The 27242-nt window shown below is 41.8% G+C and overlaps 1 protein-coding gene across 3 annotated transcripts in view; it reads right to left on the bottom strand.

The window, feature by feature from the left end:
* Positions 1-27242, bottom strand: part of CRIM1 (cysteine rich transmembrane BMP regulator 1) — a 336829-nt gene that overhangs the window by 296227 nt on the left and 13360 nt on the right. For all 3 annotated transcript variants that reach the window (XM_075924932.1, XM_075924933.1, XM_075924934.1), the window contains exon 2: positions 12640-12813. In XM_075924932.1, coding sequence (XP_075781047.1) covers positions 12640-12813 — 174 coding nt within the window. The remainder of the gene's footprint in view (positions 1-12639; positions 12814-27242) is intronic.

Here is a 27242-nt window from a genome sequence, read left to right as displayed (position 1 = left end):
AAAGTGTTTAAATAATTCTGGCACCAAGCTGTAATGGTAGCTTGCTCTCAGTTATGTTTATGTTTTCACCTTGATGAGTTTGGGATAATTCATAGCAGCTGAATGGAAGTACTTGAGCCTCTGTGGATGCCTGCCAATGACAGCTACAAATAGTTGAAAGTGAGATATGATCAGCACCCATTTGTCTCCATGGGGTGTTAACACTGAATCTCAGGATGAGAATTTGAGTGTCAATATTATTTCACTGCAATTATTTTAGCAAAATGTGCCTCTCCTACAATCCCAATCCACACCCCATGGACTTAAGTGGCAAGGGTTCTAAATGTCCCCTAGCCAGCAGCTTGAGCTTCTGGATTCCCCTTTGCAACCTTCCCCAATAACATATAATAAATAGGGTTGCCAGGTGTCCGATTCTGAACTGAACATTTCAGTATTTGAGCTTTCGGTTCAGGAAACAAACTGAGAAAATATAAATGTCCGGTATTTTCTAAATAAGATGTAATGTAGATTGTGATGTAAATGTCAAGTGTCTGGTATTTTTGTTGAAACCATCTGGGAACCCTAATAATAAAATTATGCACCATCAATAAAATTCAGCTGCCAACACCTAAGAATGTAAGCACAATATTAAAATAAGTCAAACTGAACAAAAAAAGGACCACCATAAATTTTCATGTCTAAATTTAGTAAAAGCTTCAGTTTTTTAATCTACCTGAAAGCTGCTACAGAATTTCCAAACTGTCTCAGACTGCCATGGAATTTAGAGCCAACTTGCTACAATATACACAGGACACTGTGGAGGTATGGAAGATGAGGAGGAACACACCACAAATCCCTGACTGAGGGTGCCTTGAGCAGAATGCATTTTTCTTGTGGAATCATAGGTAAACATTTGTTTACAGAACTCTTATGGGCTAGAATAGACTTCTAATTACGCAGTTAAACATTTTGTGCAGTCATCTGTGCTCACAGATGGGTTCTTGTGCAAAAGTGGTACTTTTAATTAAATCATATTTGTTACTGATTTAATTCCAGTTCCCTTTTCTGCACAAAATTGAGAACACTAGCAGAAGCATTTTAAACTACAGGCTGCTATCTCCTCAGACTGTGGTCCACGCTTTGGAACAGTTTAAAATGTACATATCTGGCATGCACAAACATATTAATAAAGGATTTTTTTTAAGCTACCATTAAACAATTTTCCCCCACACTTGGGGCTAAATTCTGCCTTCAAATACCTGTGTTGGGCTCCCATTTTAGTTAGAAGGCAAAATAAGCATATTCAAGGGCAAAAATTCGGCTCTTTGCCAGGATCACATTCCTCACTGAAGATATATGCCAAGTTTTAAAGTTCAGACATTTGAGTTATTTGAGCAAAAACATACATGGATTTTTTTGAAGTACAAGATTTAGTCAAACACACTCACTCATATAATTCAATAAAAATTCAACTGATTTAGCTCTGTCTCCATGAGTCATCAACCTTTGAGATCTGAAATTTCAGTGGAAAAAAAAGTCTGAAATTTATGAACAATTGAAGGCTAATATTTAGAATGAAGCTGCTTTCTCAAATTTAGTGTTCAATACATGCATATAAATGCTGTAATACCTGTTAGACAACCTTTAGAGCTATTCAGCTACATGTAATAATAATGGAATGCAAAAAGTATGTTCCAAATAACCGTCTTAATCAGCAAATCTCAGGAACTTTAAAATAAAAAGGACTAGAACATCAACTCCTCCTCCCTCTTCCTCAACACCACAAAAGAGGTTATTTTAAATTAAAGTGCATCCACATATATTTTTGTTTCTAAACCAAAATATGTATGAAGAATTTTATTTGCTCTAGAGTGAAGTTTGGCCAATTTTTCCACCAAAACATACTGTCTGCTGCAGAGATGGTATGCATTTACTTGACTAAGTACATAATTTCCGAATAAACATTTCCCCGAAAAAGAAATTGTTTTTATTTTCACATTTTAAATACATCTTCTATATAATGTCATTTTTTGTTTTAAACATAATTCCCATCAAGCTTATATTAAGAGCATTTGAGATAAGGGCTTCTTTGTATCTGGTGGCTCTCTCACTGCCTTCTGTATATTACTTAGGCACTGCTCCCTGTGTGTTATAGCAGTACTTAAACCCAGATGAGAATCAGGGCCTGTTATGCTTGACACAGAGTTTAATTATTTCTTTTTTTTCCTTTGGAATACACCAGACTGCTCAAGGATAAACTTGGAATACCTGTCTCCCTCTACAACACAGAAAACCTCTTCAAAATTTTGAACGAATCCTTTAGCTGGACAACACTACAATGTGTTTTAATGGCTGAGGAGAACAAGCCTTGAGGAATTCCCACACACCTATAACTTCAGGGTCAGATTTCCTGAGGTACTGATTATCCATATCATATCAGAAGTCTGACACACATGGTGGTTTTCTGTATCTCTAAGATCTTCCACAAAAACTTCTTGCACAAGAGTACGTCCACACTACAAAAGCACATTGCAAAAAGCGATGCTCTTTTGCACAAGACAGCATCCAGATGCATGGACACTCTCTCGCAAGAAAACTCTGATTGCTAATCATGGAATAGCCACCAGAGCACCTGTGCTTTTTTCGATTGGCTCTTTTTGCGCAAAAACCCGGTTGCCTGTCCCCACACACCTTTTTCTGCAAGAACTCTTGCGCAAAAAAAGGAGTTATTCCTCGTAGAAAGAGGAATACCTACACCGCAAAACCCCCTCTGTTCTTCTGATTTACTATAAATTTACTTGCGCAAAAATGCACTTGAGATGTGGATGCTCCACCAATTTTTGCACAAAAACCATGCAGTGTAGACATAGCCTGAGAGTTAGGCCCTACCACTAAGTCTCTGAGGGTACATCTACGCAGCAGCGTTATTTAGGAATAACTGACATTCTTAAATAACAAAATGTGTGACTACAGTACAAGCCTTTATGCCCAAATAATGTCGAGCTGGAGGACTTCTTACTCTGACTCATAGTAACCCTTCTTTCATGAGGAGTAAGGGAAGTCGAAGAAAGAGTGTTTTTCCTTAAATTTCCTGCTGTGTAGACCATGCCAAAAGCCAAATTAAGCTATTTCACCGTAAGCTACGCAATTGATGTAGCTGAAGTTGCACGGCTTAATTCAACTTTAGCCCTGCTGTGTAGGCATACCTTGAATGTTTAATAAAATAGGAGGACAAGGTATCTTTCAGGAAACGCAACATGTTAGTTTAACCCATTTGCTAAGAACTTCCTCTTTTCTTCTATAAAAAGATCTTGAAAGATTTTTTCATGATCATAGGCTTGTCTTATTCATCCCAGGTTCAGCCTCTGGAAACCCCCATCCATGGTCCAGGTCTATCACAGCTTCCCAGTTATCGGATCCATCTGCCATTAACAGGGTTCTTCAGACACTGAAGAGGGCCATACTTACTGCCCTGAGCTCAAGAACATAGGATTTTGCACCACATCAAACTAGCAGTCCATCTAGTCTGATATCCTGATTACCATGACCCAGTACGGTCACAGAAAGTTACATAACTTGTTCATGCATGGTTGGTTTTTTTTGGCCTCATGTTTATTCTTTGTCTCGTACCCTGGAAGATGAAGATTCATGACCATTAGATGTTTAACCACAGCTAATGTGAACATGACATGGTTGAGCTGGTTGCCAGATATTTCCCCATGGTAGACCTGTTTTCAGTTGTGCATGACTTTGCACAACCAACCATTATACAGTATTTCTCCATGTTGGGTATCCACATCAGGCTAAATTATTTTGAATGCTCTCACAAATCCTCCCTGTGACTAGACTCTTCATGTCTCTTCCCCACGGAACAAGATGAGCATACTTTAGACCACGTCTGCAGCTAAAGGCAGCTTCCAACTGTTTCAGACTTGGGTGGTACGACACCCTGAAACTGAGGTCAGGGAGCCTGTCTCCTCTGAGCTTCAATGCTCCACACTTTCCTCATACTCAGAGGAGGAAGAAGTAGACAGGCCAGAATGGCAGAAAAGGGATAGAATGTGACAAGGAGTCTGGTAAAAACCTGAAAGGGGCTCAGAGGGGAGGCTGTGCAAAGGACCTGGGACTAGGAGCCTGCTGGTGCCAAGGGTAGAAGGCTTGGATGAGGATTGGATCAGCAACTAAGGGTAAACTGAGTGACTGGCTGAACAAAGACTGGGACTATGAACTAGTGAGGGGAAGGGGGAATTCACTTGACAAGCACCTGGATTTCTGGGAGAAATCTGGGACCAGCAGGGCAAAGAAACTGAGACAAGGAGAGAGGAAGAGAAGTGGGAGAGCCTGGATGAATAGTCCCAGGAGGGAGATCAAGGCTTAGAGCCAGTAAAGGAAGGTGAGAAGAGAAAATTTAGATTAGGAGCTGGGAAGTGCTGGTTGGGCAGGGAAACAAGGACTGTATGGGGGAGGAGAGAGAGCACACTGGAACTTGGCCAACAAGCCCAGGGGGAAAGAGACTAGGAATAGGATGAGGAGACAAGAATCTGAGACTGAAACAAGAAGTCAGGAGGAAGAAGAGACAGAACTAGTAAACAGAGGGCATAAAGGTCAAGCTTGAAAGAAAAATTGGCTCAAAAACCAAAAACTCTGTGCCCACTAAAGCATACTTCCCTCAACAACCTCGAAGCTACCCAAGATCTGAATCTCACTGTTTCTTTGCAAAACCTACTAGTAGAGTGTTTAATCCCCCTTGGATGCTGATTCATAGGGAATAAATAATCTACTATTGCTATGAGTTACTCCAAGAGCCAGGAAATAGAGGATCTAAACATTCCAACCTTGCTAATTAACTAATCTGGGTATTAATACCACCATATGATGGTATTTTTCCCAATTTGATTTTTTAAAAACCTAGGTAATTACGCACACAAACGGCTCTGGCAGTGAGATGGTGGGGACCCATCTCTGGATGTCTCCCCCTGCAGTAGGACATGGTCTGAGATTAGGCAGCTGCCTGAGGTTCCTGCAGCTGGAGGAAACTTGTGGAGCTGGATTATATCTTCCCTGTACTGCCAGGGAGGACCCCATCAAACAGGACTTCCTACCTCAGACTAGGCAGGAGAAAACAGGACCTGTCCCTCCCCTGTAAACTGCTCAGGGCCAGGGGAAGGACATGCCAGAGTAGTCCCACCAGTATCTGCAGCTGCAGGAGGTTTCAAGAGGGAGCTCTGTGGTTGCTGCCTTCAGAGAGTCAGCTCTGTAGGCAACACAGAAGTGAGGGTGACAATCCCATGACCCCCTACAACAGGTTTGTGACCCTTTCCCTCCCCCCCCCCAATATATCTCCTTTTGGGCTGGGATCCCACAATTACAATACCAGGACATTTCAGATTTAAACATATAAAGATGTGAAATTTACCATTTTCCAAATCCTATGGCCATGAAATTGGCCATATCCTCTATATAATGCTAAGTACTCTGACAAAAATCTGGTTCTAGATATCTCAAACTGGGCACCTATTCTGACTTTAATCTCTCTGCCTCAGCTACCTATCTGAAAAATGGGGATAATACTGGTTGTAATAATAGGAGTTCTCTTAGGACCTGAGGCCAATGCACTAAGAATAATTAAAGTCCTTTTAACTTAGGATTGTTATGATCTCATCACCACCTGACCAGAGAAAAAACAAAACTTTAGAACATTACAATTTTTGTTCAAGAGCACTAACTACAAAGTTATATAGTTTTTTTATTTCACTGAAGTATTAAGCAATAAGATAATGAAATTACTTTGTAAACTGAGTTAAATCTTGGAGAAAAAACTACAATGTAATGAGGTAACCACAAAGACAAGAGCTTAAGACTAACAGGTGAAGTTATTGCATGAGCATAACCAATAATCAAATCACAAAATTAATGATTAAAATGGTGAGATCAGAGTAGCTCTTCCTTTGGCATAATTAGGGTCTTCATTCAGGTGTGACTGCTATGCTGCAAGTATAGAGAAGCCCTTCTAAAGAAAGCACAGACAGATGCTGAGTTGTCACCTGTAGTGAACTTGCAAAGAGCACATTTCTTTCTTATTGACCTGAGGTCTTTTATAGGTGAAACTCAGAGCTGATTCATCCCACAGAACCTCTCAGATTATCTTCTGATCAAATGATGGTAAATCACAGGTTTCTCATCCCAATTGCATTGTCCAATCCTGATCAGGCAATGCCATGGTGACTCTTGGTCCACTTACGGGATTCTCCTTTTAGGGTACTGTTTCTTAGTCACATTCATGAGTCTACATTTGCCTCAAATAAGCAACACTAATGAAATAATGAGTATTTAGATAATCTTGATAATTACAAGGGTTTGAGATCAACAGCGTAAATTCTTGACAATGATCTCTTGGTTACTTGGGTCTGTCATCTTCCTGGTCATGACTTATAAAAGTAAGTTCCTTAGTCATTTTTAAACTTCAAGACAGACAAGAACTCAAAATAAAATAAGAATCTGCCGAACTGTCACACCTGGGATACAGTGAAATAATCTTATACCCAGTATCAAGGCTTGCAGTCAAACTGTTTCAAAGTTGCTTTTTAAATAAACACATTTATTAAAAATATAACCAATTAAAGTTTCTACTCAGTGTCTACATGACCATATGCATACATGTCCTAGTTACACTCATTTTTCATTGGGCGGTCATGAAAATAAACTGATTAAATGTCTGTGTAACATCAAGATACTGCAGTGATAAGTGCCATAGGAAAGTCCCGGAGAAAAATAATTTTGCCATCAGTGCAGTGTTTGACTGGTGTGCAGTAAAATAAAGGTTGGGGGCTACACATTGAATAGTGAGAATAAAACAGAACACTGAATAACAGCTTATAAAGTTGCAAACTTTTTTTAATCTTCAATTAGTTTATATTTGTTTAATTAGTTTTCTAATTGCTAGTTACCATCTTAAGTGAGAGAGACCTCAAGAAAAATTATCTGTGCATCACAGTGTTCCTCACTCACTCCTTGGGGCTGTAATCTGCAGTTAGGAGTTAGCACTGAGCAGTAAAATTAGGCACTCAAAGTTACAGTTTTGTTTCCTGACAAATGACATTTCAAGAGATTTTATCCTCCTTTACCTAACCCAACCCTTAGCTGTCTCCTGAAGAGGCTCTTCATATTTAACAAAAGAGGCAGCGCAGCATCCTTATATGAAAAGGCAAGGATAATGGCAGCATGCACTTTTCCTCTCCACTATATGCCTCCCTGTACAGCTGTTGCCTGCAAGCGAGTTTCTTTTCTACTATGTGAAATAGTGAAGGCAGTAAGTCTCAGAGGGGTAGCCGTGTTAGTCTGTATCTGCAGAAACACCAAGGAGTCCTAGATAGTAACAGATGCATTTGGCTGAGTAAGTGGTTTTTACCCACAAAAGCAGATGCCCAAATAAATCTGTTAGTCATTAAAGGTGTCACATGACTCTTCGTTTTAGTGAATATAATGCTGGTTTTCAATCCTCTGCCTCATGATAAAAAGGTGAAAGTGACTCTGGTATGTGATGTTTCCCACCCTGATGATTGAAAAGGTGAGGCAGAGAAAGAACGTGATTCTTATTAGGAATCTCCTTCTTCTGCTGGAGCTCTGTAAATTTCTGGTGCGTGGATGCCTTTGATGTATAATGGAAGTATAATTAATGCAAGTCAACATGGCTTTATGGAAACTAGGTCTTTGTCAAACAAATATGATCATTTTTTGATCATTTTTTGATATTACAAATATGGTTGATAAAGATAACCGCACAGATGTAATATACTTAGGGTTAGACATTAATGTATTTGAAACAGTAACATGCAATTCAGGATTTAAAAAAAAAAATCCACTCCTGTTCAATATCAGAAGGCCACAGATCAACGGACAAAGAGATTAAGAAATGGTAAGCAGATCTCAAAAAGTATTTGTCAATGAGGAATTTTAAAATGGGGATGTTTTAGTGGGATGTTGCAAGGATAGGAACTGGGTCAATATTTTTTATCGCAGACCTGGAAGTAAATAAAATCACTGCTGATAAAATCTGCAGATGATGCAAAGATCAGTGAAGTAGTAAATAATTAAAACAGGGCAATCATATATGTGATCTGGGTACCTTGATAAGTTGTGTCTATTAAAATAAGAAGTTTTAAGATAGCCAAACGCAAAGTCATCTCAAGGAACAAAGAATATTAGCCATATCTACAGAATGTATAGTAAAACTCCAATTGTCCAGCATCCAGTGGTCCAGCATTCCTGATAGTCCGGCACCAACTGGAACCCAGAAGTACTCCAGGCAGCCGGACAATTGGAGCACCTGTGAGCCCTACGCACATTCACGGGCCAGGAAAGGGAAGGAGAGGAGAGCGGAAGAGGATTATACCCCTGTGACAGGTCTGCCAGGATCGCACTGCATCTAGCCGGGGGGAGGCAGGGTCGGCGGGGAACTGCACAGCGAGGAGCGAACCCTCCGCCGTTTTGTAGGGAGGCGGGGAAAGCTCCGCGTAGCCGCTGGTGACAGGCCAGCTGGGGTTGCAAGCGGGAGCGGCGGACTTGGGGAAGCAGTGGGGCAGAGTAGCTGGGGTGCTGCTGGGTTGGTCCCGCAGCGCCACTCAGGTGAGGGGCGGCACTGAGGGACCAACCTGGCAGCACCCCAGCTGCGCTGCTCACCCATTTCCCCAAGTCCACCGCTCATCAGTTTCAGCAGCGGCGGACTTGGGAAGCAGCGGAGCAGAGCAGCTGAGGTGCTGCTGGGTTAGTCCCGCACTGCTGCCCCTCACCCGAGTGCTCTGCTCAGCCGCTCTGCTCTGCTGCTTCCCCAAGTCCGCTGCTGCCGCTTGCAGCCCCAGCTGGGCTGTCACCAGCGGCTACACGGGGCTTCCCCCGCCTCCCTACAAAACGGCGGAGGGTTCGCCCCTTGCCGCGCCGTTCCCCGCCGCCTCCCCACCGGTCGCAGTGTGGGTTCCGGCAGACCCGTCACAGCCCCTCCGCCAAAGTACCTCCTGATACTCCAGCATATCCAATATTCCGGCACGCCCTAGGTCCCAAAGGTGCTGGATTATCTGAAGTCTACTGTAGGTGTCTAGCCAGTAATGATGCTGAAAAGGATTTCAGTGTCATAGGGAACATGCAACTGAACATCAACTCCAAGTCTGATGGCATAGGAAACAAGGCTAATGTGATCCTGGGGAAATATACATGGGAAAGTAAAAAGGTGATTTAACCTCTATATATTAGGGATGTTAAAAAAGCAGGGGTTGGAGGAGGAAGAGGAAGAGAAGGCTTTGCGGGAGCATTCACAGAGGAGACTTTTAAGCCAGTTCCCCACAAGCACTCACTCCCACGTAGCCACCTGTCTCCACACACCTCATGCTGCTGCCGCCTCTGTATGAGAGGCAGCTCCTCACAAGCACGGGCTCCTTCCTAGTCCCCTCCCCCTGCCTACAGCAGGGGAGAGGGAAAGGGGAGGGGATGCTGTAACCGTGAAGGTAAACCAATGAGCCCAGGCTCATCAGTTAACCATTTAACTGTGTATCCTAATGTATCCCTACCGTATACATCAATACTGATACTAGAATAAAGTGTCCAGTTCTGACCTGCACATTTTTGGAAGGCACATTAAAAACTGCAGTGTGCAGAGAACAACTACACAACTGATTTATTGGAAGGCATTTTCCCCTACTCCTTGAAAAACAAAAATGGTTACCTTCTTGTAATTGTTGTTCTCTGAAATGTGTTGCTCATGTCCATTCCAATCAAGTGTGTGCTTGATGCAACTGAAAATTCTAGTAAAGATACAACTAAGCAGGTTTTAGCCAACTAAAGATACAACTGAAGCCATGTTTTAGCCAAAGTGGCACAGTTTAAGCAGAGGCTCAGGCAGATTCTTGGTTTGGTGAAAATGTTTTACCCTTCCCAAATTCTCAAACAACAGTGGGCCAAGGGCTTGTCTGCAGAGGGGTTTTTTTTAAACCACTTTGAAACCAATATAATTAAATAAGTACAACTCCCTGGCATGAACACAGTCATACCAATGTAGCTTCCGCTGCACATTTATGAGTGTAAGAACCTAAAGGATAAAACAATTTTTTGTATTTAAATCATAAGTGTATTTAGAAGCATCACACAGCCTTTGTTTCAGAGCTGCTGTAAGGAGTAGTAATACACAAGGGTGCGTATGAGTGTTTTTAGATATTTGTCAGCTTATAGATGGGGAAACATTTCTACTAAAAGTATATCCACATGGTCAATTGTTTATGCTGTAATTTAATTAAATACTGTCATATTCTAGAGAACCTGTTGTGACTATCCTTTTCTTCACTTCTGCTACTAATTCAGAAAAAAAACAGGTTTAATCTGTGGAAAGTCAGATGCTTTAAGTCATGTTCTGTCTGATGCCTTGAGTAGTTTGCTATCAGCAATGAACACCGGTTAGGAGTCTAGCTGGAATCTCTTAAGAGAGGAGAACTACATTAGAGCTTTGTCATGAAGTGACAATGGCTACATGTTAACTAGGCTTTCAGTATTTCAGAAAAGAGAATCAGTCCTGACTTTTTTCCAAAAATATTTACTCTTCAAAATCAAAAATATAGCAAACTCCAGTCAAAAATAAAAATTGTTCTGTTCGTTGTTCAGCTATTTAATAGGATTCAAAGAATTTGTCTATAGTTTCATAAGTGAAGGACTTCCCAAGCAATACAAAATAAAAAACAATACAGGCTAAAACACTTAGAAATAAATTATTCAGATCAACAAGTGTCATTTGGAGCTTGTTAAGATTAACACAGCATGTTTACTATTATCTCCCAGAAATACAAATAGTCTAACATTACTAACCTACAGTATTATAAATTAGATGTTTGTAATAGTGCTTGACTTTTATCCAAATACTTTACAAACATTAATCCCAAAACACTCTTGTTCAGGAGCCAGATCAATATTATAAACTTAGCTTCTCAATCGGTTTCTCTACAACCACAGGAAGTGTCTGTGTCAGAGTCAGGATCAGAATTCAGAGCTTCTGTCTCGTAGTATTAGACAATATCTCTATCACTCCAAGTGATATACTGTGAAAAGAACTCAGACAAATTTTAAAACCAGGCTCAAACTTGAAGTGATAGTTTTTCTTTGCTGACTTTCATACTTCAGACCAAGAGATGTTTCCATTATACTCCTAAATTAGATCTAAGCACAAATTTTGTACCAATTTTAAAACTTTCAGTGAGGGGTATGAAATCCAATCAACGCAACACAACCCCCTCGTGTGGGTGAGCTTCTAACAGATCAGACCCAGCACAGAAAAATTACTCTATATTCTTCTAGTTTGAGAACTATGGCAGGCTTGCTAATTACTTAAAAAAAAAACACACACAACAAACAGAGGAGTAGCACCTTAAAGACTAACAAATCATGTAGATGGTATCATGAGCTTTCATGGGTTGTGCCCATGTTTTGTTAAAGTGCTACTAGACTATTTGTTGTTTAAGTTTTTCTTGTTAGACTAACTCAGCTACCCCTCTAAAGCTTTCAAATTACTGTACTATAAATTAAAATTAAGGTATATCTCATAAGGAGTGTTTTCTTGACATTTTACTTATTTAAAACTACCATCATAACTCAGACCAACATGACTAGTATTCTCTTTTAGAACATTTAACTACCACTGCATTGAGTGAACATGTTAAGCAACAGCTGTGAGCTTTTAGGGAAGGCATTCATATTTTTGAAACTGCTTCTAAATTCTTAGGATGAATTGAAAAATAAATGTTCTGACCAAGTAAAATTGCACAGACAGGTGTCAAGAACCACCACATTTTTCATTCCAGCAAATAGAACTTTTAAGAAAGCACTTCACACGCAGGTTTGATGGCAACACAATATCCCTGATCAGACTCTTTGGCTGAACCTAAGAGTGCTTTGTTAACTAGCCCATAATATAGCAATGTCCAAGTGCTATAACACCTAATGTGAGTTTGAGGATAAGTATGCACAAAAAAGTGTTGATCTAAAGCGAGCTAGAACAAAACAGAAGACAAGAAACTGAGAAGTACTAATGTTAAAATAATTCTATACTATATACACTTCTGAAAGAGTAGCAATTGCAACAATATATAAAACATTGTGAATCAAGGCAACCAAGAACACCATACTTTTTTGCTCTATATTTATCACATCTAAGCTACTAAAGTGCCTACATTTTTTCATGTGTCTATCACTTTAAATATAGCAATGTAATTTTCAACTTGCTTTTCCACAACTCTAAGAAATTGTGAAGCTGCACAAAAGGTCAATGGGGAACATCTAAACTGCACAAGATGTATTTTGTTTGTATTTAACCAACAGAGAATGCACTTCTCTTTAAAAAGACAGTTGGCACAAAACAGACGTCATCAATCTCATCCATTTTCAAATGAAGAAGTCTTAAGAGTCAAGCTGCATAAACCACATCTTCTTTAAACTCCACAGCATTAGTATTACTTTAAGACTTAAACACATACATACACCTTTTCTTTTTTTCCCTTTCTGTAAGTTAAAGTCAGTTACTCCCTGAAACCACTTAAGTTACTGTAAGAATCAAAAGCTATCACCTAGGCCCTGGTGAAAGATACACAAAGAATTACAAGTTGAAAATTACTGAAATCAGCTGCTTACCTTCAATCCTTTTTAAAGCTGACAGGCAAGTATCCTGGCTTGGAAACTCAAATGGATTACTACAGGTGCGAATGGTGTCACATTCACATTTCCCATTGATTATGTTGCAACCTGTTACAAGGTTTTCATTGCAAGGTTCAAATCCAAGTAGCTGATCATCATCCCAATTTTCATCTGAAAAACAAAATGAAGTCATTATGTTTATTCTATCAAATGTGAGAGAGGTAGCCTCATTAGTCTGAATCTGCAGAAAAAAGGAAGAGACCTCTGGTACCTTCAAGATTAACAGATTTATTTGAGCATAAGCTATCATGGGCAAACACCCCCCACCTTGTGATAGAATCATAGAATACTAGGACTGGAAGGGACCTCGAGAGGTCATCAAGTCCAGTACCCTGCCCTCATGGCAGGACCAAATACTGTCTTGACCATCCCTGATAGACATTTATCTAACCTACTCTTAAATATCTCCACAGATGAAGATTTCACAACCTCCCTGAGCAATTTATTCCAGTGTTTGACTACCCTGACTGTTAGGAACTTTTTCCTAATGTCCAACCTAAACCTCCCTTGCTGCAGTTTAAGCCCATTGCTTCTTGTTCTATTCTCAGAGGCCACGATGAACAAGTTTTCTCCCTCCTCCTTATGACACCCCTTTAGATACCCGAAAACTGCTATCATGTCTGTGGCCAGACAGACTAACCCCATATCATCCATCTTATTTGCCTCTCTGAAGCACAGGGCAGAGAAGGAGCAATAATATCAGCATAGTCTATGCTGGCTCATCTGATCCTGAAAAGCTGAAACACAGATATGTGGATAGAGAGCAGTTAAGTCAATAAGCTGGCCTCGAGGCTGCGGCTGGCACCTATGTTGATTCGAACACACACACAGTCCCTGGGAGGGGAATTTCCCACTGAGAAAACAATGTCCCGTACTTCCAATTTAATCATCTCAAATCTCTCTTACAAGTGTAAATTAAGTTCACAACTCCCTTGTAAGAACTGGTCTCACAGCAGACAGACCAGCATCAATTGGCATTACAGATAAGAAAGAGAAATACGTGACCCCATGGGTATATAAGATGGGCCCAGCATACACTCACTTTGAGTGTCATTCTACCCTCTACCTGCTGGTCAGGTTAGGTGTTTGACCTCCCGAGGTTCTATGGGGACGCCCACCTCGTATTTTCGTCTTTCCTAGGAATTGAGGGACCGGCCCTGGCCTGACATGCTGGAGTCGAGAGGCACAGAAGGGGGTAAAAATGGTACCTGGATGTGGTCCTCTGTCTTAAGTGTACACATAGAAAGAGTAAGCTGTTACTTGGTACCATTATTTCTATTTTTCTATCTTTATCTTCTTTGTAACCATTTTTAAGACCTATATTTTGCTAATAGTTAAGAAATAGAGCAATAGCCATTGTAACCATATGATTTATAAGCTTCTTTAATAAACCTGTAACTGTTTAAGCTTTAACCTGACTCCTTCAGTTGCTGTAACAGAACCAAGCACAATTTAAAAGAACTTCAGCCGGTCATAAAGGGACAGTTATAGGAAGAGCTTGGGCGTTTGGATCTGTGTCACTCGCAGGTGACAGGATCCACTGGGGCATCTTTCAGTCTTTCTCCAAGGCTGCCCGCTGCGAAGGAATTATGAAATTCTAGCAGCTGAAATCTAAGATGTAATAAGCTCTTCCTATATAACGGGGCGTCTGTTGGCCTGCTGGCCACCCTCTGCGATGGGACCCCGGTCCTAGCAGTAAAGGCACGGACGTTAAACCTTCTCTCGGAAACATACACACACACACTGCCCTGACCGTCGGCTGACAATGTCCCCCCTCAATCTTCTCTTTTCTAAATTAAACAAACCCAATTTTTTCAGCCTTCCTTCACAGGTCACATTTTCTAGACCTTTAATCATTCTTGTTGCTCTTCTCTGGACCCTCTCCAATTTCTCCATATCTTTCTTGAAATGCGTTGCCCAGAACTGGACACAATACTCCAATTGAGGCCTAACTAGCGCAGAGTAGAGCGGAAGAATGACTTCTCGTGATGTTTATAGCGCTTTCACTTGAGGCCACTTAACTGAATTAACGTTGCCCACAAAGGAGTCAATATTAGGTGCACTCAACAAGCTTTTTTTTTTTGGCAGGGAGGGTGTCATTTTTTAAAAAAAATTAAGTGCTAGCTAGACACCCTATGTTTGATATGCCACTTCTTTTGTGCATTACACTGAGCACCATATGCAGCAGTTATATTGATTGAAATAGGTTAATCCAGACAATATTAATGCTGAATACTGTATCATTTGTTACATTTCTCTATTCTGCTATTAGTATCAATACCAACAAAATAATTTGCACACAATAAGGTCAGGTTTACAGGAAAAATGTGTACTTTAAAACAGTACTCTCATTTGTGCAAACTGTAATTCCTTGAGCAAATTACTTGAAATTAAAATGATTTGCTGGAGAGAATCTGAATAAATCAAGGTTATACAGGGGAGAGTCAAAATTGTTTCACTGAGCTAGGCAACAAGGGGACATTGGAATTAACAGAATGCATAGGTAAACCAAATTAAAGGACCTGTTGCATGCTAGTTAAGGTCAGTTTGTAGAATTAAGGACTGCAAGAGGACTGAGTCAAATACTATAGCAAAATTTAGAGAGGTCTGATAATATCATTAACTGTATAATGTCAACAACAGTGACCTTTCTACCATAGGCAAGCACCCATCACTATTATAGGAAAAACTACTCTACTGTTTCACAAGGGTCTCTGCTGCCAAATGCTAAGGAGCTTCTTTTAGTGAAAAGACTTTACTTTCGAGACATCTATTACAGTCCACAAAATGTTTTTCATGTGCCCCTCTATCTACCTTTAGAACAAAAGGAAGGAGAAGAGAATTATTAGGGATGTGGAGAGAATACCTAAAAAGCATTTAAAATTAGTCCAAATATGCTTATTGAAAAACTACTGTCAATTCATTTCATTATTTCTATATTATCCATATCTTCATCTACCTTCATCACCCCTCTCAGTCTGATGTCCAATGTAGGTGATTAAAACTTCTCAGATAAGACCCATCCCAGAAAACAAGCACCTGTGTACAATTAAAATATTTAGCCTTTCAAACACCTGCCCTGAATTCTGGAATGCACCCAAAAGACACCTACACAAAACGCAAAAGAGGGAAGACAGCATTTTCTTAACCAGATGGAAGTGTGAACAGTGCACTTCAACAAAGCTAATAAAATTTTCGGTCAGAAAATATATTTGATTTTGATAAGACCAAACAGTATGCACGGAGTTGTCAAGAATGGCAATTTTAAGAGAAACTTGCATTTGAACAGGACAAATTGAACCCTTACCTTTGCATGGGTGTTTAATCACTAAATATCTGTTTGACAGTTAAAGATTCTTTTTTCAATTTTGGCCAAATTTTGTCTACTACTGCAAAGCAACAGTGCTAAAATCATATTAATGTAAAGATGCACACTAAATTACGTGTCTGTAACTGAGCCATTTGTTATGCAATAAGGCATCACACAAAGAACCAAAACATCTGAAGAATCATACCAATGGGCAGGTGATGACCGACTACTTAAATAAGCACAGATTTCAGTTATAGACAGTGAGTGGATCCTCTTCATACGATGCAACAAAGAAAGGAACTGAATGAGTTGCTTTTTCCAGAGAGAATGAGCCATAGGCCTGAGCGAGCCACCTTAAAGGAGTGTGCTTCAGTACCAGGGCAAACAGTTTAGGACAATTTTTTTTAACATAGTAGATTTCAGTCAAACAACACTCAATGCCTAGTAGTTTTCTTTTATGACAGTGTGATGAATTGGCTAAGTAGAAAGTGATAAGCAGAGTGCATGCTGGTGCATCTACTGGGGCTCATTTCCTTCTACTCAGGAAAATAATCGGTTGCCAAAAGAAGATTCCGTAGTAGTTCAGAGAAGTGGATTTAAAAAAGCAGGGTATCTGGGGTCCTGAAAGGAGAATGGCATTTGATGATCTGGAAAACTGCATTAGAACCCACCAAGTGTTAGGGCCAAAAGAGCTAAACTAAACCACTAAAGCAGAAGTTGACTAAGACCATGTCTATACTACCACTTCCCTGTGCTGCAACTTTCTTGCTCAGGGTGTGAAACACACACCCATTCACCCACCCACCCACCCCTCAAGTGCAGCAAGTTACAGCACTGTAGAGTGGCAGTGTAAAAGGGCTCCCAGCACTGGGAACTACGCCCCCCACTTAGGTAGGATACATAGAGTGCTATGAGAGCTCTCTCCTAGTGCCCGTGCTGTGGCTATCCACTCACTTTAATACTTTAAGTGTAGACTTAGTCTCATCCCAGCGGGGGCTCTTGTACATTTCAAACAAGGAATGTGAAAGTGCCTATCAACTAGTTGTGGAGTAGTCAATGGAATTTCTATTAACTACTCAACTAGTCGGCATCCTTAGTGTAGACACTCTTTCCTTTACATTGCTGGAGTGCTGCTCAGCAAGTGAATGTCTTACGATAACCCAGAAGACATGCATTCACCAACCAAGAACCCCACAGACTACAAAGACACCCTGACTACAACTGTAGAAGTTATGGTAGGAAGTAGCCCAAGGAGGAAATAGCCAGTGTTCCTGCAGCAGCATGGGCATGTTTTCAGCAAATTCCCTACTGAGTTGGTGGTAAACCTTGTTCTGGCACAGCTGGCTTCAAGGCCCTGTCAGCTTGTGCTGCCCTCTTATGAGCCACTTGCAATAATTGGGGATGAGATGAAAAGAGAAGTTACTCACTCTGTGTAGTAATGATGGTTCTTCAAGATGTGTGTCCCCATGAGTGCTCCACTGTTGGTGTCTGGCTCCTCCTAGTGCCAGGGATCAGAGACTTTTATGGCAATATCCAATCAGGCTGTGCATGAGTGAGAGGCACGCAGTGTTCCCGCCTTTAAAGTTAACATGAGCAGCCCAACTCCTCTGTTTCTTCTTTGATAGCCTCCTGGCAAGTTGTTAGTTCCAAAAGAAGCAGGGAAAAGAGTGGGTAGTAGAGCACCCAAGGGACACACATCTCGGAGAACCATTGTTACTGTACAGAGTGAGTAACTTCTCTTTCTTCTTTGAGTGATGTTCCCATGGGTGCGCCACTGTTGGTGACAGTGTAGCAATGCCCAGTTAGATGGTAGGTGGACTTCGTCTAGTCGTTGCAGGCCATGGAAAGATCGCTGTAGCGAAGATGATGTCAATTGTTGAGCGTGGTGGAATTGCATAGTACTTCAAGGAAATGTGTCTAGGCGACCATGTGGCTGCTCGATGCATTTCACGGAGAGACAGTCCCTTGAGGAAAAACATTGATGTCTCCATTGCTCTGGTGGAATGAGCTTTGGCAGTTGTCAGTAGTGCTCTATTCTGGAGTGAGCAGCAGGTGGTAATACAGGATGTCATAAGTTTTGATATGCACTAGAAAGAAAGTGGTTTTCCCTTGGACCTTTTGGCTATAGATATGAGCAACCTCTGTGATAGACAGGACGCACTCTTTTCGACTAAGTAGAAGACAATGGCCCTTCTCACAACAAGCATATGCAATATGGCTTCGTCCCTGGAGCGATGAAGTTTTGGGTAGAAAGTGGGAAGGGCTATGGGTTCATTGATATGAAATTCAGAATGAATTTTGGGTAAGAAGGAGGGATAGGATCGCAGAATAGCTTTATGTTTGTGAAAAGATCATGTATGGAGGTGAAGACATGAAAGCCACAAGTTCACTAACTCTCCTTTCAGACGTGGTTGCCAAGAGGAACACTGTTTTCATGGTGAGAAAGATAAGTGATGAAGTTGCCATTGGCTCGAAGGGTGGTTTTGTGAATGAGTGGAGAACCAGTTCCAAATCCCACGTGGGAGATATGGGTGTCCGTGGTGAGTGAAGCTTCTGTAGGCCCTTAAAAAACCTCTCAGAGATAGGGTGGGCAAACAGAGAATTCCTCTCTAGGTGGAGGAAAGCTTGCGACTACAGACAGATGCACTCTGAGTAATGAAAGAGATACATTTTGTTGTTTCAAGTGCACAATGTATTCTGGAATGAAATGGAGAGGTGCCACAGATTCCTTTTTTTAATTTTTGTTTTATTGTTTGTTTTTTGTTTGCTGCGGTTTGGTGTTGTGTGGTGGTAAACTGTTTGACTAACTATATACAAGCTGAAGTAAGAACTTTTTCTTTTAAACCTATCAACTGTTGAACAAAGGAAAAACTAACAGGAAAAGGTATGTCTACAATAGCTATCTAATTTTCTTTATTTTGCTTCACAGAAGTGATACGAGGAAAAGAGGTTGGAACTCCATCCTTAACTGAGGGCGGAGAAGAAGGAACTGAGAGGAGTCGGCTGAGCACGCTACCTTCAAAAGGCGGGAACACACACGCCTCTCGCACATGTGTAGCCCAACACCAACCAACCTTATCTTATGCCTGTCCCCCTCTCCGGGACAGGCATTAGGACCTTGTGCAAGGGTTTTGCACAAAAAGGAAACGTCCACACTCCTTCTTTTTGCGCACAAACCCCTTGTGCACAAAGAAACGGCAGAAAATACGTTAATGATGTCATGACTCATGCTAATGAGTCCCTCATTAGCATATTTTCTGCCAAAAACAACTCAGTGTAGACGTAGCCCAAGTCATTACGGAATCTGCCCAAAACATTCCCAAACTACTGCAAGAACACTGGCTAATCCCTCCTGGGACTACTTCCTCCCAGGACTTCTACAGTTGAAGTCAGGAGGTCTTCAGAGGGTATGTCTACGCTTGCACCCTAGTTCGAACTAATGTGACTCCTCATTTTTTGGTTCGAACTAACGCTTCCCAGTGCGCACTTTCACTTTCAAAACAGCTGCTGATAGGAGTAACGCACCATCAAGATCATGCTAATGAAGCACGGGATATTTAAATCCCCGCTTCATTGACTATTTCGAATGCCTAGTTCGAACTAGGGTGCAAGTGTAGACATACCCAGAGTCTCTGCATTCACCACCCAAGAAGTCCAATCTCCCCAGGTGGTCTTCAGATAATTTGGCACTTGCTTGGATCTCAGCATCTCCTGCTCCAGTGGTCTAGGATGCTGGCTGTTCCTCAACTGGAGCTGGCAAGGTATATCCTTATTCTTCAGTGGTCAGTCCAGACTGAGGTAGGCTGCTTCCTTTTATACTGCAGCCATGATTGGACTGGGTTGAGGAAGCATACCTTCTGCTGCTAAGCGTTCTGCCTTTACAGCCGGTCCCCGAGTTACGACTGTTCGTATTTACGACCAAAGCTCCCATGGAGCAGTCATAAAGGCAGTCCCCGAGTTACGAACGTGACCCGTGCTTACGAACAGCGCGGTCACTGTGTAACTCAATGGGGTCCGAATTACGAACAAATCAAGTTACGGCCAAGTGTTTGGTTCGTAACTTGGGGATAGGCTGTACTCCTTCTGTTCCAGTATCAGGAAAGTACACTCCATCTCAGGGTTCCACTCCCCAAAGAAGTCAACCACAGCACTCTCCTAAAGCATCTAACACAGATCTACGGAAAGCCAAGCCTATTGGCCCTTATATAGTGTTGCAATTCATTTTATTGGGACTTTATATTTTGTTATTTCTTAATGACTACGGAAGCTGGGCTTTAGATGATAATCTCCAATGTCTTATTTTAAGCAAATTATCTAATCCTCGTGGCTTCAAAGAAAAACTCACAAATGTGACCCTTGAAAGCTCAAAAGCCAAAGCCAAATAAGAGCATCAAATTCATTTTTTGTTTACAGCTTATGATTTAAAGAAATTCATTTTTGAGTTCGTCAGATTGGCAGCACTACGTTACACCACTCCTTGCTATCCAGAAGAACATTACCAGTGTCCCAGTATGCATATGAGGCCCCTCACTTGTACTAGAGGGAAGCAGGGAATACACATGGAGTGGAATTTCAACTGCCCTAATAATTTTTCTTCTTTATTCTAACTCCAGGAGAATTAATGTGTGGGAAGATGAAACTAAGAGGCAGTGGAGCCTTTCCAGCAGTTTTTTAGGCCAAGCTTAAATTCTAAATCCATTTATAAACTAGAAAGAAATCTCAGAATCAATCCTCTAAGAGGTCTAGAGAAATGTATTACAAGTTGATAGTCTAAACATAATTTGATCCTGCTGATTTAAAAAAGGTTATTACCAAAAGTTCAGTTTTCAAGTTCAGATCCTTAAACTTGCAAATAAATACCTTTATACACCCCAGACAACCATATTTGAATTCAGCTCACTCTAGTTACCTTAAAAGCTGTTAACAAGTCTTTCTAACAAATCAAATGCCTCTTACTAATAACTTTTATGAAAGCCCAATTAGGCTATTACGGTTCTCAACAGTACATTACATATGATACTCAAGCACAAAAACACCCACATACAAAAGCCTAACCCATATTAGTTTGTAGTGAAATGAAAGGACATCTACTGTAGCAGTCTGTTACATTCTTCCTGCCAGTTTTGCTACCAAAAATGTTGCTATCTGTACTATTTTACCTAAGAATAGCAACAGCAAAAGGTCATCGCATCACAGATTTACTGCTAAAAAAAAACCCAACAGAATATTCAACACTTAATAAGTTCATATTTTGGATTTCCAGACAATTTTTCATCCCTGAATTACTGTTGCAAATTAACTAAGTACTATAAATCTGTTCTATGGATGGAGATTGAGTATGTTGAAATATTTAAATGAAGTTCTTAAAGAACAGGAGAGAATTTACTTTGTAGTAGGTACTTTTTTAAAAAACCAGAAGCAATAGGTTTGCATGGCAGGATAGAGGAAGAAAATGCATGCCCTATGCCAGTGTTTCTTAACCTGTTTTTATAAAGTACCCCCTTTTAAAAAAAATTATAAGTACCCCCAGTACCTTCAGTTTTCAGACACTTTTTTTTCCTACCATTGCAACACATTTGTTTAAACAACTTAATCATAGCCGGGCAGACGAAAAAATTTTGGGGTGCAAAAAGTACAAAAATAATAAAGCGCTGTAAAACTTAACACAAAAATTCAGTGTTCTCCAAATTTCAGTTGTGTTGATGTACCCCCCAGACTTCTCAAGAACTCCTAAGGGTACTTGTACCACTGGTTGAGAAACACTGCCCTATACTGAAAGCCTCTTTGGGCCCAAACCTATCAGAAAGGTCATGCAACAATCCGTAATAATCCTTCTATAAGTGAAGTAATCTACAATAGAATCTCAAAGTTAAAAAATACCAGAGGTTACAAACTGACCAATCACCCACACACCACATTTGGTACTGGAACCACAAGTACATAATCAGGTACCAGCAGACACAAATAAAATACAGAAAAGACAATATGGTATAGTGTTAAACAAGCTACTGAAAAAGTTAGGGGAAAGCAGCATTTTTCTTCTGCATAGTAAAGTGTTAAAGCTATATTATGTTAATGTGCAGAAGATGTGAAAGAACAACCATAATGCTTTGCTCAGAATTTTAAAAATTTCAGCATTACAAACAACCTCCATTCCCAAGATGTTCATAACCCTGAGGTTTTACCATCATTTATTCTTTACTACCTAGGGCAGGAGGAGTAACAGTAGTTCGAATTAGGAGCTTTAATTCGAACTACCTAGCCTGTGCCGCGTGTAGCCACGGGCAAGTAGTTCGAACTACGGGGCATTTAAAAATGGCGGTGCCCGGGAACATGCAAATAAAGCCCGGGGTATTTAAATCCCGGGCTTCATTCGCAAGTTTGAATGACTACATTAGCCACCCTAGTTCAAACTAGGGTGGCAGTGTAGACATACCCTTAGTTATTTAGATTCACCTTTGGTGTTTAAGAGTAAATGAAAGTATGCTTCTGACAAACCATTTAGTGAATTTTAAGGTATTAAACATGTGAATTGTTCAGACTGTATTTTGTATTTAATTTTAAACCCATCTAGGATGTAGGCCAAGAGGTCAAATTAAGTAATCAGCAAAGACCAGTGTTTGTGACAACCCAGCTCCAGACTAACAGGAAGGTAGAAGTGGTCAGCTTTGCTGACTTCTCTGTTCTGTTAATGAAGCTAGGATAATGTGAAATGTTCTATGTGTTGATTACACCTATGCCTAGATGACCCCATGTTCTGAACATAATCTATCAGATTCCTTCAGGAGATATCAATGAGAAACAGCAGGCTTATGAGCCTTTTTGCTAACATGATAGGCTGGACAAAGTTCAGGATATTTTATTTGTTCTATGGATGAGTGACTCTGCAGAAAGCCCACTCAAACCTGATGAATAAAAGTAAGTTAGAGGTATACCCTGTGGAACGTATAAATAAAAAGAAGAGCCACTATCTGTACATTTGAACTTGCCATGTCCCCAACTGAAACTTGACCCCTCTTTCTGAAGTGTTAAGGGAAACTTCAAGAACTTGAATAGTAATAGAGGAGCCAATAATCTTTTCCTGAAAGCTGCTTTGTTTTCCCCTACATCTCCCACCCACCCTACCCTGGGGTTCTCCAGCCTGGATAGGGGCTCCCCAGAAGCCACCTGGTCTTGCTGATGCCAGGGGTTCCCCAAACACTGCCTGACCCCACTGACACCAGTGCCTTTCAGTCACTACTGGCCCGTTGATCCCGAGGGTTCCCCGGCCAGGGCTGGAGCTCCCCAGATGTAACCTGGTCCCTCAGGGGCTTCCCACCCCTGAATTGCTCCCGACACCAGGGCTCCTTGGCCCAGCAATATCCGTGTCCCTGCCAGATCATGGATGTTGCCAGACCAGAGTCCTGGATTTAGGAGGTTCAACGTGTATTTCACAGCTAATCAACATATTTGAGAGAAGAGGACTAATCATACAACAATTTTAATAAGGTAGCATACAACCTCATGACACCCCAAGGGGCAGAACTTGGGGAAAATACCACTAACTCCATCTCCCATTTGACACTGGGTAAGAGAGCAGTATGAAAGTATCTAAGGGTATGTCTACACTACCCTCCTAGTTCGAACTAGGAGGGTAATGTAGGCATACCGCACTTGCAAATGAAGCCCGGGATTTGAATTTCCCGGGCTTCATTTGCATAAGCGGGGAGCCGCCATTTTTAAATCCCCGCTGGTTCGAACCCCGTGTAGCGCGGCTACACGGGGCTCGAACTAGTTAGTTCGGACTAGGAACCTAGTTCCACGAGGTGTACCGGTAGTTCGGAATAGGAACCTAGTCCGAACTACCTAGTTCGAGCCCCGTGTAGCCGCGCGGCACGGGGTTCGAACCAGCGGGGATTTAAAAATGGCGGCTCCCCGCTTATGCAAATGAAGCCCGGGAAATTCAAATCCCGGGCTTCATTTGCAAGTGCGGTATGCCTACATTACCCTGCTAGTTCGAACTAGCGGGGTAGTGTAGACATACCCTGAAGTACAAAAGCTTTTAAAAAGTCAAAGAAGTGTTTAAACTGATATCGTTCAAACAAGTTCTTATGTTCAAGATACAGAACAAGAATGAAAGCCTTTAGGTAAAATTTGAGTGAAGAACCAAAAAATAAATAAATAAAAACAGTGGAGTGTTAAAAACAGAATAACCAACCTAAAGTAAAAATTAACAATGCTGCACAACTAGATAAGGGTATGTCTACACTACAGCACTAATTCGAACTAACTTAATTCGAATTAGTTCATTCGAACTAAGCTAATTCGAACTAGTGCATCTAGACCTAAAAACTAGTTCGAATTAGCATTTTGGACTTAGAGCGGGGAGCTGCTGTCTCAGGCTAGCCGAGGGCTGTGCTTAAAGGGACCCGACCCCCATCCCGGACAGACAGTTCTCAGGGGTTCCCCACTCGCTTGTCTAACTCAATGAGGGACAGCATAGCAGTCCTGGCTTGGAGTGCCCTGAATGCCCACACTCGGCACATCACAGCACTCGGCCATCAGCCCGGCTGCACTTGCCGCAGGCTGCCATCTGGGGGGGGTGTCAATTGGGGGGCTGCAGGAGAGCTTCCACCCCAAGGAGCCTGCAGAGCCACCCCAGTCCTCCCCATGGGGGGGCTCTTACCCCATTCCTCCCTCACCTCCTTCCACTTACCCCCTCTAGCCCCCTTTCCTGATGTACAAAATAAAGGACACGTGTGTTCAAAAATAGAAACTCTCTTTATTTAACAAAACTAAGGGTGGAGGGGGGGATTAACCTCGGGGGAGACTGGGAAAAGGATGTGAGAGAGGGGAAGAGAGAGGGGAGGGCAACTAAAATAATCAGGGGTTTGGAACAGGTCCTATATGAAGAGAAGCTAAAGAGACTGGGACTTTTCAGCTTACAAAAGAGGAGACGGAGGGGGGATATGAGAGAGGTCTATAAAAGCATGAGTGGTGTGGAGAGGGTGCATAAAGAAAAGTTCTTCATTAGTTCCCATAATAGAAGGACTAGAGGGCACCAAATGAAATGAATGGGTAGCAGGCTTCAAACTAATAACAGAAAGTACTTCTTCACAAAGCAAATAGTCAACCTGTGGAACTCCTTGCTGCAGGAGGCTGTGAAGGCTAGAACTAGAACAGTGTTTAAAGAGAAGTTAGATAAAGTCATGGAGGTTGGGTCCATGGAGTGGTATTAGCCAGGGGGTAGAAATGGTGTCCCTGGCCTCTGTTTGTGGAAGGCTGGAGATGGATGGCACGAGACAAATGGTTTGGTCATTGTCTTCGGTCCATCCCCTCCAGGGTCCCTAGGGTGGGCCGCTGTTGGCAGACAGGCTACTGGGCTAGATGGACCTTTGGTCTGACCCAGTACGGCCATTCTTATGTTCTAAGCTCAGGGCTCAGGGTCGGGCATCTCACTGGACCACCTTGATTTTCATGCAAACCTGCTCCTGGGTGGCCAGGCTGGCAGCTATCCTGCCCTAGACGGCCACTTTCCTGTGCCTAGTGTGGAGGTTGTGGACATTGGAGGCTTCCCCCCAAACCTCGATGAGGTCCACGATCTCCGCACTAGACCAGGCGGGCGCCCACCTCTTGCAGCCCTGTGCAGGCTCCTGGGAGCCTCTAGCCTGGTACCGGGAAGAGGCAGAGGGCTGGGTGGCAGCAGGTGGCTGGCTCGTGCCGTGCCAGGTGCAGGGTCTGCTGGCTGGGTGCTGGCAGGCTTGCACCTGGCACAGGCACCATAGCCAGACCGTGCCCCTTTAAGGACTCCGGGGCCGGGAGGGGGGCAGATGAGTTTCCCTGGTGGTGCCCAGAGTGGCCACCAGGGAAAGCTGGGGAGGGCTAGCCTCCCACTAGTTTGAATTAAGTGGCTACACAGCCCGTAATTCGAACTACTTAATTCGAACAAGGCGTTAGTCCTCGTAGAATGAGGTTTACCTAGTTCGAATTAAGCACTCCGCTAGTTCGAATTAAGTTCGAACTAGCGGTTTGTATGTGTAGCGCCTATCAAAGTTAATTCGAACTAACATCTGTTATTTCGAATTTACTTTGTAGTGTAGACATACCCTCAGAGATCTTTGGACCACAGTAATAATCTAGATCTCAGCTTCATATGACGCCATGCAATTCAAATGCTATTTCAGCTACAGAAGCAAACTGTTATACTCCAAGAAAATACCAATGCAACCACATTGGACAAGCTGAAGAGGGTTTAAAGAAGAGCAACACATATTACTGAAAGTTGACAAATACAGCCAAATTGTCTAATTATCGCTATCTGCTTAGTCTGGAGTTATTTGAAAGGATTCATCCTAATGGAGGATTTTAGAACAAATCAAGAAGATTTAGCAAGTTTCAGCTAAATGTCAGCAAAAGAAGTTTATTAATGTATGGATCATTAGAGTAACTGATTTCCAAAACCAAGTACAGAAATCCTAATTCCCAGGGCTCGACAAATCCGTGTAGCTAATTGCCTGTGGTGTGTAGATTTCAGCCGGTCGCCCTGTTCCCCGGCGGTGCATGCATGCACAGTACGGGTCTGGCACATGTGCGGTGTGGGTCTGGCGAGTGGATTTTGCCGTGGTTTGTCGAGCCCTGCTAATTCCTACAGCTGGGTAGAATACTGTTAAAAGCAGTCTAACTGGTTCCACTTCTTAGTAAATGAGTTAGATGGCCTAACATCTTCTTCCCCTCAGCTTTCTTTAATTTGGACGTGTGGAAAATTTGGTGTTGCACTCCTTGCATTCACAGTAATGTCTACACTTGTTCAACAATCCCTCCTCTCCCTCCCCTCCCCCCGCAAGACACAGACACAATGTGTTCATGATAACATGAAGAACTGTATGGGTTCTGTCACAAAAATAGTTTCTGCAATCACATCTACTGTCTTTAAAAAAAGTGATCTTATTTAGAAGCACATTTTTTTTAGTATGCCTGGAACTAAGATACCTAACACCACAGAAACAAGGGTAAGATTTTCAATAGCTATTTTTTCCAAAGAGTTTTCACAGACAAGTTATTTTGAAAATGGGGGTCTGACTTCTAAAAAATGTGAGAAGCTTCCTTTAAAACCATTTTATATGAAAATTATACTGTACTTGGCCCAAAGAGAAACCAGTGCCACAAGGATCAAAATAGAGGAGAAACAGGAATTTCCACCCATATCTCAGACTCGTCTCCTTTGCCTACCTCCTTGAGGGACAGCATAGTC

Source organism: Pelodiscus sinensis, chromosome 3 (genome assembly GCF_049634645.1).
Source record: "Pelodiscus sinensis isolate JC-2024 chromosome 3, ASM4963464v1, whole genome shotgun sequence".
In the NCBI taxonomy this organism is placed as follows: Eukaryota; Metazoa; Chordata; order Testudines; family Trionychidae; genus Pelodiscus; species Pelodiscus sinensis.
The sequence above is the reverse complement of the archived record's forward strand: the minus strand, read 5'-3'. Positions and strand labels throughout refer to the sequence as shown.